The following is a 16,857-nucleotide window of genomic DNA, read 5'->3' as shown; positions in this document are numbered from 1 at the left end:
ATACATACACTCCCATATATTGTACAATACTTACAATTATGATATACTGTATGTCAACACTTTCATACAAAAGAAGTCATCATGGTGGTTTCACAACAGATTCTATACATCCCACTATTTCAAATATTCGAATATTATAGCTGCAGTAAAGAGACTTTTTACAAGGCAGTGAGTCTGATCAAATGAAGAAGGAATCATGAACAGGCTCTCCCTTGTCCTTATGTTGTTTTATGGCATCTTTTCTACCAATCAGCTGCTTTGAATTCTTCATCACACCATGGATGTCACATCTCATGGCAAAACAAGCACCTGCTTTGTTTTCTCTTAAAGCTGATCCGAGTGTGGAGGATAAACATCAGCAGGTACAGATATCTTCATGACAAACAATGGCCTCTGAGTTTTGAGTCATGTTGAAGTCATTTCGCTCACCGCAGCCTCCGCAGCCTCCGACGTCACCGACTCTGCGTCCGGCGTTGTCATGGCGGCGGCTCAAGGTTCTGGTAAAAACTCTAAGATATCTCAGAACGCCCCACGTTTCCTGCCGGTGGCTCCGTGGGTTACTCCCTGGTGTTCTTACTTCTTAGCCAGTTGGAAGGGGTGCTGGCCCTTAAATATTACACACAACACGTGTCAAGGAGTACACATTTTGCTGCACAAAAGGTTACAATGTAAAGTGAATGTCCGCAGTTTTGCAACTGTCAACTGTCACCGCAGAGCATTTGCTACAACGTCCTTCCTCGGAAAGTTAGTGTTTGTTTACGAGTTGGTGGCTCCTGGCCATTCAAGGAGGGGAATGTCATTTGTTTCCGGCCTACATCATAAATGTATTTTATATGTAAATTCTTGTATCTGCCATGATGTGCATGGGACCAGCTGTGACTGTGCGTGATCGTGACGGGGTGGGAAAGTTCCACAGCTGCCGCTGCTCGTTGGGGAAAGAGGACGCAGAGTGACAGAAGAGAGTCGCCAAACATGCCGCTAGTGGTTTTTAACCAAAGAGAAAGTCGCTGGGGATCGGTGAAGTCTCCGGATCAGTTCAGAACAACGGAATGAAAAATTTGGAAAATTCTCCGGTGGAAGTTCATACTTCAAGATCGCTGATTTGCTCATTTTATTGAGAATCAAAAAGGGATTCCGCCTCAGACAGATCACCCAATCGTCAATACAGAAGCTGAACGTAGACCCCATAGATCCCCAGAGACGCTGAGCGTCCGATGGGCGGGACAAAGCCCAGCATTTATCCAATGACCGTTCAGTTTCGCGCGGTGAAACAACCCACTCCCCTCTTCCCCATTAAAGTCAGTAGACGCTCCAAGTCCGACTATATCAACTTGCAGTCTTAGAGCAATCGCCGCTGGTACATGTACAGTATATACACACACACACACACACACACACGCTGCCACTTAAGAAATGTGCAAATTTCAAACACGTTTGGTTTTATTTATAAATGTCCAATTGTCATTTTGAACACAAACAACATGAGGAAGCCTTCAAAGTATACCTGGACATGAATATGACAAGAGCATGAAGACGAGCTCGTGAGGCATGAATGGGTGCAATGTGCCTTGCTGGGTTGAGGACACAATGAATATTCAATTGCTGGCGAGGATCCAAGGAGTCTCATGGCAACATCATTCAATCCCAAACAAAGCCTTGAGAGAGCAGCGTCATGACTGACCAACGTACACACCAATCAGTGCATTTCTTGTAAAGTTAATTGGCGCAACTCAATAAGGAAAAACACTTCATTCAATGGTGCTTGTGGACGAGATTGTCTGGCGTTGCCATAAAATAAAGATCATTGTTCCAACAAGACCATTGCCTTGGCTAAAGGATGCTGTCATATGATTGAGGCAATGTGGCGATATTTACAGTTTCTCCAACACAATGACTTTAATACTGACAGGGAGACAAACGTGTATGCGTCAAAGTCCTGCAGACTGTTGTTCTAGGTTGGGGATTCTTAGGTGAGACTCTCCTCAGTGATAAATGTGTGCAGGGTTTGTTTCCCCGCGTTCCAACATACTAAACACACACAAAATGAAGGATCTGATGCAGAGGTGTCCGCGCGTGACACAAAAAAAACAGTGGAACCTCGGTTAGCATACGCTCCGGTTAGCAAAAATGTACGCCAAAATTCTGCCTCAGTCTGCGTACACGTTCGTATAATAGGGTGCACGTCTTATGGTGTCGTTAATACGCTGTGTTCCACATTATAATGCAAATGATATTTTTGTCTGACAACAGCGTTTCGAAGCATTTCACTGGTTGTTAAGAACCGCAAATGATCATTTGTTGAATTTTCAGCATCAGGTAAGTAAAAGCTATTTCAATCACGAACATTTGAACAGGCCAGGTTACAGGTTACCATCAGATCCCTTCTTTGATCTAACCTTCACAATTCCTACACCGAACTTGTGAGTTTTCGGAGCGTTTCTGCTTGAATTTCTTTGCACGATGTCAGAATAGCCTACCCCTGGTGCTGTTTTGTTGTGATCTGCCTCCCACCCTCATAGATTAGTTCTAGTTTGACGATGCTCCATAGGTTCTCAATTGAGTTGAGGTCAGGGGGAAAAAAGACCAAACCATGGGTTTCTCTCCTTTTATGCCCATAACAGCCAATGACAGAGAGGTAGGTATTCTTTGCATCATGCGATGGTGCATTGTCATGCATGAAGGTCATTTAGCTACAGAAGGTATGGTTCTTCATATTGTACCATGGAAGAAACTCTACATCCTGTATTTTGCTGAGGTCATTTTCATACCTTCAATGACCATAAAGGGCCTACCAGCCAATGATCGGAACCAATGATTCATCACTGAGCCACCTCCTTGCTGACATCACAGCCTTGGTGAGATATGCTGGCCATACTCTACGTCATCCATCCAGACCACCCAAGGTTGCACGGCCCTCATCAGTAAACAGGATTGTTAAAAATGAATCTTCATGTATTTGCTGGCCCACTGCAACCGTTTCTGCTTGGGAGTATTGGTGAGGGGTGGCCAAATAGTAGGTTTATGCATAACTGCAAGCCTCTGGAGGATCCTACACCTTGAGGTTCATGGGACTTCAGAGGGACCAGCAGCTTCAAATACCTGTTTGCTGCTTTTTTTCTTGATTGGATACATTTGTCTGGCAGAAACTTTTCTCATTATTTATTTCATTTATCAGCACAACCTAGGCTGTCATTTGAATCAGCTACAAATTTTTTCACCGTTTGGAAGTTTTTGTGAATTATTGAATGTTTTCATGGCTTGTCCAAGGCAGTGCAATATTTGACACTTTTTTTTGTCAACACAGAGATCCTTTTTCTTTCCCATATTGCTTGAAATCTGTGGCATGCTTAATAATGTCATTTAAAAATGTCATTTTTAAGTTTTCTTTTGACTGGGCTCAGCTGGCAACCTAATCATGACAGTTGTCCGAGATTGATATCAGTAATCCAAAGAGCCCCAAGACACAATATCATCCACGAATTTCATTGAAAAACAAAAAATGTATGTTTATGATACTGGTATTCTATTTGCATAATCATGTGGAACACAGTGTACACTGCGTAAGTCCAACTGTGTTCTTAACGTATTTCTTTTCAGATTACATCCTTGTTAGCATCCTATTAGCTTGCTAATACAGGACATGGAAAAAGGAAGCGGAAGTCAGCTAAGTCATCCGTCTGTGACGTCACCAGCAGTTGATTCTGCAGTTCTTTGCTTGCTAACACAGTTACGCCTGGGCCTGCCACAATAATCGATACATCAAACGCTAAAAAAAGGTTGATAATTACACCCTTGATAAATTGACATGTCTCAAAAATGTTAACACAAAACACGTTTTTATAGTTTTACAATTCTAGTTTTACATGCGTAAAATAATTGTAAATGCATATGTGATGAATGAAAGGGATAAATGAACATTTACGGTTACTTTGACCTTCATTTAAGACATGATTGTTGCCAAGGACACGATGAGGCAGCGACATCAACACGGACAGCACCGTCAGTTTGCTATCCGGCACCGAGTTGTTTCTTAAATTCAATAGTGTTTCTCACCTTTATTAAAATGCTGCCGCTGGCACCTTTCTTTGGCTCTATTTTGGCTTATTTTGTAGCCGTGATCAAAAGAAAATCAGAGACTTGAGGTGAGAAGCATAATTGAATTCAAGAAATAACTCATGGCAAAACAGAAAGCTGTTTTTATCTCACCGCCACATCGTCTCTTTGGCAACAATCACATTTTCAGTGAAGGTAAATATAACCTAAAATGGACATTTCTCCCTTCAATTCATCATTTATATGCATCTCAAATTGTTGTCTGATGTAAAACTAGAAAAGTGTGTTTTGTGTTAGCAGTTTTGGTTTTCTGGAACGGATTAATTGGATTTACATTATTCCTTTATGGGAAAAATGTATGCGGTTTGCGTCCGTTTCTGTTTGAGTCGAACCTTCTGGAATGGATTTGACACTAACCAAGGTTCCATTGAAGTACGAGCAGCAGAAATGAAAAAATGCATCATTAAGGACAAAGCATTGCAACACTGACATGAATAACCAGTGTTGGAAGTGACGTTGCTCAGCTGTTATTGCTTTCTAGTATGGATGAATCTAATTGCACTTTCAAACATGACGTTACAACGCCAGCACCGGCAAGAAATGTGGCGCTTTATTATGTAACTGCTTTTATCCGGTCGCCGGCTCGCTTATTGATATGTGCCGTTCGCAAACAAGTCTAATTTTTTGAACGATTACAAAAAAATGAATGACGACAACTCATTTGCGTCTTTATAGTCTAGTTACACAGGAACCTACACACCGTCACTTCCTGATCAGTGCCAAGTAAGCTTCAAAATAAAAGCACGGACGTATAAAGATGTGGTGGATTCTACCACAGCAACTAACAAAATGCACACGTTTAATTTTTTTTACCAACAGAAACATTTGCGCATGCACAAAAACTTTATTGTCATTGTAGTCAAGACGTGCAACCAAATGAGCACAGCAGGTCTGTTAGATAAGACTATAAAATAAAATGTGAAAGGAAAATACAAGAATCCAAATAAAAATAAATGCAGGAAAATGATGTTATAGGTTGAAAAATCCTTTATTATCAGCCATTCGCCTTATGTCACAAGTAAATGTGCAAGCAATGGCTAGTTTTGGTTATGTCGACGGCTGATGTGGACGTGAGTCAGCCAGTCAAAAACGGGTTCTACTGTAAAAGCATTCCCTTAAAAGTATTGTTATTTATAATGTACTAAATGTACTCTTCGGAATTGACTAAGCTGTAATTGCTTATGGGACAGAAATGAGCATTAAACACCGTGACAGGCCTAAAATGAACAAAAAAGGAGTTAATCAGCACAATATGAGCCCACGACCAAACATAAAAATAAAGACTTTGGAGAGCTTTCCAGCACTGTGTGAACGTGAAGTAACGTTTGAACGATAAAGAGGAGAGTTCAACTAAGACTTTTTGAAATGCCTTTAAGAATCTTTCCAGCCTCAACTCAGTGCAGCATGGTCTAGTCCAACAGAACACAACAACACAGTACAATAAGTTAAAAAGCATTATCCACACCACAGTATGCACAAATATCATGCATATGTAACTGCTCATCATTAATACTTCCTGATCCAAACATGTTAAAAAGTGATGCACAGATATACATGTCAAATACATTGTCTTACATATGTAAAAATACAAAAAATTAGTACAAAACATTTGTCATATGGTTTTTAAGATCTTTGCGGTGTGTTATAACAGGATAGGTAAAAAAATAAATATCCTATGTACAATTACACAAGCCATTCCAAAGTTATCACTGCAGGGAGAAAGCAAAAGGCAAAGTGTTAGTTCAAACAATGTTGTTGGTGAAGTTAGAAATGTGTGAGAATCAGCACGTCACTGTCAAACGTTTGCTTACTTTGTTCCAACAGCCTGGTACAGGCAGGCCGTCATCTCCCTGGGGGACAAAAGAAAACCACGCGGTGAATAAATGGAACCAAGTGCCAAGCAATACAACAAATATACAGATATGACGAGAAAATAATCATTCTGAACACGGTGAGAGCTCTGTTGCTGTTGTGTCAGGAAAACCTCACATTTTTGTCACAGGTTTTGTTGAGCTTTTGCAAGGTACATTTCAAACAGTGGTTCTCAACTGGTTGGTCGTGACACAAAATTGGATCGCAGAGCCATTTTCAGTGAGTCGCCAGTGTTTGCCTGGGTCTGGTTTGCCTGTCTGTGAATGCACCTCACGTAGTTCACTTGCTACGCTGCCGTGAGGTGCACAGGTGGGAGAGAAAGGACGTCGAGTTGAGGCTGAATGTGCTGTCCGATCGACACACAGCTTCAGATATCTGCTGGAGAAGAGCGAGCCATAAAGAGACACTGTCTCAGCGCTGCAGCTCACATTGTGCTGAAACAGTCCCTTAAAATATAAGATATGAGAAGTATGACTTGAAAAATTCCTGCAATTTGGGTCAGCACTTGTCATTGAGGGGTGATGGTGGGTCCCGCAGTCAAGACTACAAGAGGCTCGCTTGAGGAAGAGAGCCCTGCTGGTACAATAGTTGATAAATGGAACAAATCCAAGATAACAATCAATCATCCTCGCTCTGGAGCGCTATGCAAGAGTGCACCTGGTGGGGTAAGAATGTGAGAAAGGTGAGAGAGCAGCCCACAATGACAAAGGACGAGCTGGTTGATGATGCCAAGGACGTTGGGAGCACAGTCAGTAGGAAAAGCATAAGTAAGACACTTTGCTGTCATGGGGATTGAGATCCTGCAGTGAAATAAGACCTGTGAAAACACCTGGATGACTCACACAAGGTTTGGGAGAATGCGATGTCTTCCAATGAGACTAAAATGGAGCTCTTTGTATGCATCAAGTGGACTCGGCAGAGAAATAGTGAATATGAGTCCAACAACAGCATCCCTACTGGACTGTCAAACATGGAGATGGAAACATTCTGCTTAGGAGATGTTCCTATGCTAAGGGTACAGGAAGACTGTACCCTGATGGGTCATGGATGGGTTTCCACCATGACAGTGACCATAAACACATGGCAAAGGCGACAAAGAAATGCCTCAAGAAGAAGCACAACAAGATCCTGGATTGGCCTAGCCAGTCTCCAAAAATGAATCCCGTAGAAAATGCGTGGAAGGATCTGAAAGTGACAGCTTTAAGCCTTGCCAGGACTTGGAGAGTATCTGTAAAGAAGAGTGGAGCAAAATTCCCTGAGATGTGTGCAATCCTGGTGAGAAACTACAAGAAACGTCTGACCTCTGAGACTCTGAACAAGAGTTTGTACACCAACTACTAAGTCACGTTTTACATTGTTATTTCCCCTAATCAAATACAATTGAATTGATTTTTTTTTTACATTCTGTCTCTAAAATAAAGCTACCATACAAATTCTGGCCTGATCATATCTTTTTAAGGGGGTACAGGGGGTACTGTATGCACAATTGTTCTGGTACGGAGAAGATTTAAAAACATTGTGTTGTGTCATTTATAGAAATAACAGTCAACAGACATGACTCTACCATGGCACCTTCCTATTCTCATTTGAGGAAGAAACAGGCCACTAAGAATACATCGAGAACATGGCCCCCAAGGACGACCTGCTAGGTGAATGCCTCAGGTTACAGAAGCTTGGTAAGGAGGATGAGCCAGACGGGCTGTCAGGGAAAGACAAGCCCCACGTGGCATGAACCACCGCCAGCTTGACGAGGTGGCTGACATAGGGAACACATACCAGTGGTTGGGAAAGGCAGGCCTGAAAGACACCACAAAGGTACTAATCATGGCAGCACAAGAACGGGCCCTAAACACAAGATCAATACAGGGTGGGGTCCAGCACATCCGACAGGACCCCAGTTGCAGGCTGTGCAAAGAAGCCCCAGAGACAGTGAAACTCATCACAGCGGGGTGTAATGGTGTACCTGAACATTTGTACCAAATATGGACTGGATGTCACAGAATCAAGAAGACAGACACCACCAAAGGTGGTTGAGAACAACCAGGCCAAGATCCTGTGGGACTTCCAGATTCAGTTGATAAACATCAGAAGACAGTGCTGATGACAGATGTAGCAACCCCAAATGATCGCAACATCCAAAAGAAGAAAGATGAAAAGCCGGAGAAATACAAAGGGTTGAAGGAAGAACTGGAGAAAATGTGGGGTGCGAAGGCATACTGGTGCCAGTAGTGATCAGGGCACTGGGGCTCGTAACACCCAACCAAGCTGGGTGGAAGGCTCCAAGAGATACCAGAAACAACATCTGACATCTCCGTCCAGAAGAGCGCAACACTGGGAACAGCTAAGATCCTATAGTAGAACCCTCAAGCTCCCAGGCCTCTGGTAGGGTTAGGGTTAGGGTTAGGACCCCAGCTTGAAGGAGAAACCACCCAGGTGGGCGAGGAAACAATTTATTAGTTGTGATGTAAAAACATAAGACCAGAATGAATACTTATGTAAAATGGACTCATTTAAAGTGAGGAAATACCCATACAAGTTTTAAAAAAAGCTATTAGAGTGTAGAACAAGTAGACCGATTGTAGTAAGTGGGGGATACATGGCCTGGACTGAGAAAAGCTTGGTAACCACTAGGGATGCTCCAAAGCATGTGATGGTCACATGACTATTGCAGCCTGATCAGAACCCTGTGTGACTGCTCTCTTACTTGGAGCCCGGCTACTGCTACCTGGAAGGAAATAGTTCACAGTCGTAGTCCTGCCAGAGCTCCACCAGAGGTGTTACTCTCACATGAAAAGTCTACTTCAAGAAGGTGTTTCATCCTCTAACTTTCAAGAGTGGTATATATTCCCTTGAAAAAGTAAGTAAAATATGTTTTTGTCGAAATTAAAGCAATGGAAAAAAATAATTGCCTATTTTTGGGGGGCCCTGGCAGTCACGGGCCCTTGGAATTGTGCTAACTTCCCCTCCATAAGGCACCCCTGGCCAACAGCCCTCATCACACATTTAAAAATGTACACTTAATCCATGTAATCGTATCGATTGATCTCACTCACGAATGATCGGTATCGCCATAAAACCCTGATCGGAGCATCCCTAGTAACCACACATTAGTAAGTCAACAGTCTCCCAAAGTCCAACAGCGATTTCATGATCATGATCATCAAAAATGCCATTTTGTGGACACAAGCCACTTTGTGAACAACTGAGCATTCATGATTTATTGGTTTTGGTAATCCAGTTGAAAGCACATGCAAGAAGCTGCAGCAATGGAAGGATACCCAGTTGGCTACAATTAAGGATCTGCAATGTGCAAGTCAAGCAGCTGAATTTCACCCAGGCTAGCTTTGGTAGTCAAAACAAGTCACCACATACATGAACAAATAGATGAAAGAATGCCTGAAACTTGATATTTTTTCCTACTAGTTCCCACTATGCTTTGTACAACCTGTGGTAACGTTCCTTAGAATTGGTGCTCCATGCAAGAGAAGACAAAGGAAACATAGATTATGATATTATATAAACATTCTTAGCATGCTTAAACATTCAAGCTTGTGAGTCACGTTTTCCACATGCTAGTCACAAATAGTGTATTGTGATGATAGACCATTTATTTACCTGCTCATGGAAAGAGTTAACTGTCTCTCTGCAGATGGTCAGTGGAACAAGTAAACCCATAAGAAGTCAGAGCCATTTACAGTCAGATGATGTGGGATATAGCTAGGGATGGGTACCTTTCACATTTGAACCGATACGGTACAGATACCTGCTACCCGGGAATCGGTACCGGTACTCAACGATAGCAATTTTCGATACTTTAATAAATGCTAAATTACTATTTTTTTTTATTTAAAGGTATTTATCTTGCAATATATAAATTTGAACATGAATGTTTGAATATCGCAGTTGTTTCCGAAATTTCTTCAGCATAAAAACCCTCAAGTACAACTAAAACCCAGCTCTACGTACTCCCATTACTTTCCTTTCCTTTCTGGAAATATTGTGTTATGGGGGCCTATGGAGGGCAAATAAGTTTAAAACAAATGAGCAAAAGAGGATGGAGTCAAAAAGAAATAAAGTTATAATATTTTACCAATTGAAGCACTGTTTTACAACCTCCAAATTAAAGTAAAGCAAACTTCTTTGCCATGAATTAGACTACTATGAACACTGGGGGGCGAGTATGGCCATTGAATGGCTTTGTGTGTAGAGGAAGACGAAGCTATATGCTGTTAGCTGAGAAGTTTTCCTCGTAGAAGACGGTTGGGCTAGCAGATAATGTAATTTTTTACAGCTCTTTCGTCTTGTGGGTAATGTTTTAATGTGTGTTTTCAATGACATTTGCTTTGGTTTGTGTGGTTGTGGTGCTCCTGAGGGACATAGAAAGAAATCGCCATTGGCGCACATTAAATTAACTATTCAACTAGAAACCATTTGTTCTGCAGTGAATTATTTTTTATTTCTGGATTACATGTCAATGACATATAAATTGTTGTATATGGACATTCCAGGATTACTGGATTACGATCTAAACACTGGACTAATATGCTCATGTTTACTGGGTCTAGTCAGGACTCGAGCAGCAGCATTCTGGATGTACTGCAGCTGTTTTACAGCTCATTTAGAGAGCCCGGTGAGAAGGCTGTTACAGTAGTCTTGCCTGCTAGAGACATAGGCATAGTCTTAATCCGGCCTAGACACTATTCCCTTCTTTTTTAGGTAAAAATGTGCTGATGTTATTGACAATGTGGCTGTTAAAGTTGAGGTCTGAGTCTATTATTACTCCTAGATTTCTAACCTGATGATTAGGGTTTAGAGAAAGAGTCTCAGGGTGACTAATAACAATTTTTGTCTGTTTCTGTGGGCCACAAATTTCAGTTTTGTCCGAGTTTAGCGGGGAAAATAGTTTTGCATCCACACACTGTTTGATGCAGTGACAAATTAAATCTGCAGGACCATGTTCATCTGCCGTCAGTAGCACATACTGTAGATCTGAGCGTTGTCTGCATAGTTGTGGTTGGACACATTGCAGCTGCATATTAGCGGGCCTGAAGAGAGCATGTACAGATTGAACAATAGGGGTCCCAGGATTGACTCCTGGGAAACCCCACAGGTCATAGCCATAGCCTGTAGCTTTAATTTGTCCCCTTGTCAGTGTAAGCATTGCCCCCTCCCTCTAGCTTTGTCTACTTTTGTGAATTGTTAGAAACGGCGCCATGACACTCCGTGGAGACTGCCGTTTTGGTGCTGAAACATGGTAGCGTTTGATTTTATTATTTTGAATTGGTACTCGGTAGTATCAACAAAATAAAAGTACAGTTTTCAGTACCCATCCCTACATATAGCACAGGCCACATGCAACACAGACATTTGTGATGTTTTTTGTTCTAAAATACTGCTAGTATGTTATGTTAATTCCAAGTTGACTTTGCTTTTCACTTTCCTTTTATTTGAAAATGAATATCATTGAAATAGAGACATTTTTTGAGTCTCTTATTAGCATTTTTGCTATTGTGACAAATACGTCATGTCAGGATTTCCATCGCAATTTAAGGCCAAAAGGCAGACAGCGTTCTCTTCCTAGCTTGTGTTATAAGAATTCATTAAAGAGTTGAATGGGAATATTTGACACCCCATTAAAACATTACAATTATTAAATATATTTAAAAGTTTTGGAAATGAGCTACCTTACCTGAAACTTTGGGGAAGCCGTATCCTGGGATAGTCACATGACAACTACTGAAAAATGTTTCCTATACATCACTTTATGAGTTGTCAACATGGCTTCTTATGGGTTCAAAATTGCCAGTAGAATAAAACCAACGATTAGGTTGTTGCCAAAGATAAATATTTAGTGCAAACATTAATACCATGCAAAACATAAACAGTATACCGTGTATACTGTATATACGATGAATGGTGGTTTATATCATGCTGGGAAAAGGGAAGGAAAGAGCACCATACCACAGGGCAAGGGGCATCCAGCCCGTCCAGGCCTGGCAAGCCCGGTTCACCTTTCTCCCCCTTAAAGCCTCGGAAACCCTGTTTGTGAAATCATCCATTGAAAAACCAGCTTTGCACCTAAGTTGTGAATGTGAAGCGTTTGCTTCTCCACTGTTCAGGGATTTGGGGACACGAGGACTCGCCCTTCTGTCCATCGGGCATCTGGGTGCAGGTTTACCTCAACATGCAGGCAACCTGGGACTGACAGGAACGTCGTTCACTGAGATGAGAACGTTCATGTTCAACACAACAGTATGTTCCTTCACGAGAACATTGGAAGAATGAATTTATAAGTCGAAAAACTGGGTTTGCGCAACTTAGCCAAATCAGGGAGGCTGGGAATCGTAAAATCAAAGTGTTCTGTATGCCGATACTCAAAATCAGTGATTGATTCCCGTCAGTCTGATTCCTAGAGAGAGAAAAAGAAGAGGTTCCACGGGCAGAATTCTGGTCTGTCATTTTTATACAAATTTGGAATGTATTTTAAAGTACAGCATTGCCGTATTCTTGCTGTATAAACATCTTTTGGGGTCAAAACATCCAATTCTTGATAAAAACCAATTCATCTCTGTATACGTAGTCTTTGAAAATTGACTTTTAGACCAGCCCTGCCCTGAGGTTGATTAGAATCACTGAATACCTGAGCCGCAAAGAAGATTGACACTTCTTTGTGGTTCTGAGTTACACATCAGATCACTGACATACCAACGGACATGGGGCATCTAATCCAGGTGCTCCTTGGTCTCCCTTATCCCCTTTGGCCCCCCTGTTGCCTTTCTTGCCCCTCTCTCCCTGCAAACAACAGTGTATTAAACATGACAAATTGTAATCCTCCTTTGTGGTGAAATGTGATATGTGTTATTTAGACAACATGACTTTCATTTACTTGACAAAGTCTTGTTTGGTATAAAACCAAATAGAATCTGAGAATGTAGTGCAGAAGCAGAATGACTAGTTGGGGAGTTGGGAAAGGAGCACTGAAGGCAGGGTTTTAGGTTGGTGTTTGAGAGAGCGACCTGCTCAGTGTTGCAGATGGTAAGTTAGAGAAGGAAAACCTTCTAAATTTCTATTTTTTTTTGTAATAAAGCTGGTTTTCTTTGTTCAGTTATTGTCTTTTTCAATGTAAACACAGGGCGTCATATTTTGAGTACAGTGGATCCCTGCACATTCACGATTCAGTCTCGGGTCTCGAATCCATTCATTTTCAATGGAAGCTGCGTTGCAACAGGGCGATTCGTGAGTCTCCGTCCAACCAAGCGACACGCAAAATTCGTGTTTGTTAAATTTCCGATCCCAGAAAGTTGAAAAATGTTAAACTTTTAATTGCTGTCGCCCAAACGAGGACCAATCAGCGTGAGTTTCATTGACCGACCAATGAGCGGACAGGATGCTATCCAGTACTCTCACGCAAACATGGAGGAAAAAATAATACTTGCCGTGTCAGATTTGCCGAAGGTATTTTTTCAATTTGAAAAAATAATGTAAAGATATAAACAAAAAAAGCAGCGGCATGGGAACCTTTTATGTATGTTTATCTCGGATGTTAGCAAGATCCAGTAAGAGCAAGAGTACTTATTTTTCTAAGGGAGTACACTTACAACATCAGCAAGCAGCTGATCAGCTTTGGTATGACGACTGATACAAGCTGTAACAAACAGAATGCTTGCTAAAATAAACTGCATGTAACATACTGTTCCTCTGACATCACTTTGGCTGGAAGTTTACATAAGCTCATCATGGCCATGACTATTCGATGGTGACGATGATGCGATTTGTGGATTTGAAACTTTTTTAGGTACTGAAGTAGGGGCCTTTACCCTCTGACCCACCATAAAAGAATGGAGAGGATTACACCATGTAGTTCAGCGTTCACCAGGGGGTGACATCAGGTACTGGGCAGTATCGTAACTCACCACAGAAGCCCTGGTTTTCGCCCCAAAATCACTCATTGAAACCAAAATAGCCCACCTCCTGTTTGTTTTCAAACATGGTTTCTAGAGACTTTTTCATGCGTCCTGTCATGGTCGACGTGTCCACCAAATTTCGCGACAATGAATGTCAACTTCACAACCTGCTGTCTTATCTTTTGTCACTGGAGTCAGTTGACGCAACAAGGAAAGAAGACATCGACAGTGCTTCCCCTGGGTTTACAGCTTTGTCAGAAGGGCGGCACCAACACGCACGTGTGCACTCACGTGCAACGTATCTGACTGTAATGCGATCGCTCCTCACCAGTTACATGTCACAAACGTACAGAATAAAAAGCAATGACCTTCTATCTACAGTAATCCCTCCTTTATCGTGGTTAATTGGTTCTAGACCCGACGGTGATGAGTGAATGTTCGCAAAGTAGGATTCCTTCTTTTTAAATGGAATATTTTCATAGAAAACCTGTTTACCGACTTCTAAATACGGGTTTTAAGATAATAGACATGAAATAACACCCCTATAGTCACCTTTACACTCCTATTACCCAAAATAGTTGACATAATAATAAACCATTTAAGACATAAGACTCATACTCATGTATGCTGGGGCGAACGGGAAGTGATGTTGGGGTTTCAGAGTTGAGTTTTATCTTGGCGTGATTTAACAACAGTTGCCTGTGTTAGGGATTGTTGTGCCTGTTTTGAGATCATTCATGTTTCACCACTGACACCTAGTGGCCAGTGTAGCTTACTGCATCTTAAACGCATCTTCTGAATGCCTTATACTTGTATTTTAGTTCATTTAGCCATTTTTATACTTAAACGCTCCTTTTGGGAAAAAAATTGGTAAAATTTGCTTCAATATGCATATGTTTTGACGAATAATAGGCTGCTTTCAACCACGGAAAAGCATGTTAACTAATGTATTTTTGAAAACCCAGGATGACAACACAGTCGTCCCTCACCATCACGGTTCGACTATCTCTCCCTCAGTATATTGCAGTTTTTCAAAACTTATTTAATTAACAAATGATCGCTGTTTTGTGGTTGACCATGGCCTATTATTAGTAAAAAAAAATATTGAAAGACAAGTTACATGTAATATTGTGGTCATTAGACATCAGTAATGTTATGAGACATGTTAGATTCCATTACTTTTCACACTGCATGGAGACGGGCTGCAGAGCCGAGTCGACATGCCATGGCTGAGATCGAGTGGAAAAAAAAGATTCTCCTCTTGTTCCGTGTGGAAGTGGTAAGTTTTTGGCTTCTTTGTCCTTCTTTCCCCACTCTGTTTGAAACACTAAGTTTCGCTAGCTCGCAAGCTTGCGATGCTAGTGGGGGCCGTCTGTTATGACCCTACAATGATCCCGGAGCCTGCACAATGTGGTGTAAACAAATACTGTAAAAGTGACTATTAGGGGTGTTATCTCATGTCTACAGGGCTTTAATGATGTTAAAACACATATTTGGAAAGTCATAAACAAGTACTTATCAGTACTTCACTTATCAAGGTCGGGTCTGGAACCAATTAACTGCGATAAAGGAGGGACAACTGTAATTCTATTGCTCCAAAAAAATCCAAAAGTCAAAATAAAGACCTTTCATAAACGCGATCGCTCCTCTGCATGCGATACAGAAAAAATATAATGAATTGTAAACGCGACCATGTAGCGACAGACATGACATGCTGCCACGTAAATAAGATAATTGGTGTGAACATGTGACCTTCAAAGCTGGTGATGATGGGAGAGCATGTATTGCCATTTAGGGGAACAGGGAAAGGGTCAGGGTTGGAAGGGCTTCATGAGCACTTGCATGGGCGATGTTAAGTTGGAATAGGAATAGGAAAAAGGAAGTGTCAGAGGAGGAAGATTAACCCAGGACTTTGAATTAGAATGCAGGAGGAGGAAGCAGGAGGCCAAAGCTTGTGAGAGGGAGAGAGGGCAACCCTTGCGGTAAAACGAGCCAGGGGGGCAAGGTGGAGGGAAGGAAAAGGGGATAGGAAGACCTGCGGAAACAAAGGAAGATAGGACACAAGAGTAAAAACACCTACACTATATCGTCTCTTTATCAACACCTTCAACTGCATCATCACTTCTGGCCAAACTTGAATATTTCTGTGCGGTACTTTATCCATTCACAAAGCGGAATGCATGCGTTGCTACTATTCCATGGATGTCAGTGGAAGGTGCTGAAGGCGATTATGAATGTGGGAAAAACATGGGAGCGGCACTATTAAACAAGGAAAATGTTAATGGGAAGGAAAGAGAACCATTCATTTAGAGGGAGGGTATCACAGTCATCTTAGATAGAATTCACAATTTCATCCAAACTGTCGAAACATTCCTGCTCAACCGCTTATGTCGACGCCCGTCGGACTGGCTGACCGGCGTCGACATAAGCGGTTGTCGCGAAAGAGCAGGAATGATAAAGAAATGTAAAAAATAAATGGGTTCCACCGTATATTCACATCTCAAGACAGAAGGTCTAGCTAGGTCTTATCCAAAATTGAATTCTGGTCACAAAAGCTGGAGACATAAATATCTATGACTATGTTTCCATGCACACGACATTCCTGTACTGTCCACAATACTGCAAATATTGTCAGAAATTGACATGTACACACCAGTGTTGGGAGTTTCCAGTAACGGGGAATCTAATAAATGACTGTTTCAAAAACGAAACACACACAAAAGAAGGCATCTAATGCAGGGGTGCCAAAAGGCACGTGGCACAAGAAGGCAAGGCACGGAAATATTGATATTGATGATTTTTTCAGTGAGGATGTCCGATATTATCGGCCACCAATAATTACACTAGTCTTACTCGCTGTGTTTTTTTAAACAAAGAGCTAAAAAAAAACATCACACAGCAATGTAATAGCTAGACAAGACACTACCAACGAATAATGCACAATAACCGACAACTATGTGAGCTCGAA

At 41.6% G+C, this 16,857-nt stretch overlaps 1 protein-coding gene across 1 annotated transcript in view; it reads right to left on the bottom strand.

Moving 5' to 3' along the window:
* Positions 1-1,992: 1,992 nt before the first annotated feature.
* Positions 1,993-16,857, bottom strand: part of col13a1 (collagen, type XIII, alpha 1) — a 96,609-nt gene continuing 81,744 nt past the window's right edge. The window contains exons 38-40 of the mRNA XM_054795901.1: positions 11,947-12,024; positions 5,925-5,963; positions 1,993-5,822 (exon numbers count right to left, since the gene is read on the bottom strand). Of these exons, the coding sequence (XP_054651876.1) occupies positions 5,820-5,822; positions 5,925-5,963; positions 11,947-12,024 (120 nt within the window). The 3' untranslated portion in view covers positions 1,993-5,819. The remainder of the gene's footprint in view (positions 5,823-5,924; positions 5,964-11,946; positions 12,025-16,857) is intronic.

Source organism: Dunckerocampus dactyliophorus, chromosome 13, assembly GCF_027744805.1.
Source record: "Dunckerocampus dactyliophorus isolate RoL2022-P2 chromosome 13, RoL_Ddac_1.1, whole genome shotgun sequence".
NCBI classification, from domain to species: domain Eukaryota; kingdom Metazoa; phylum Chordata; class Actinopteri; order Syngnathiformes; family Syngnathidae; genus Dunckerocampus; species Dunckerocampus dactyliophorus.
The sequence above is the reverse complement of the archived record's forward strand: the minus strand, read 5'-3'. Positions and strand labels throughout refer to the sequence as shown.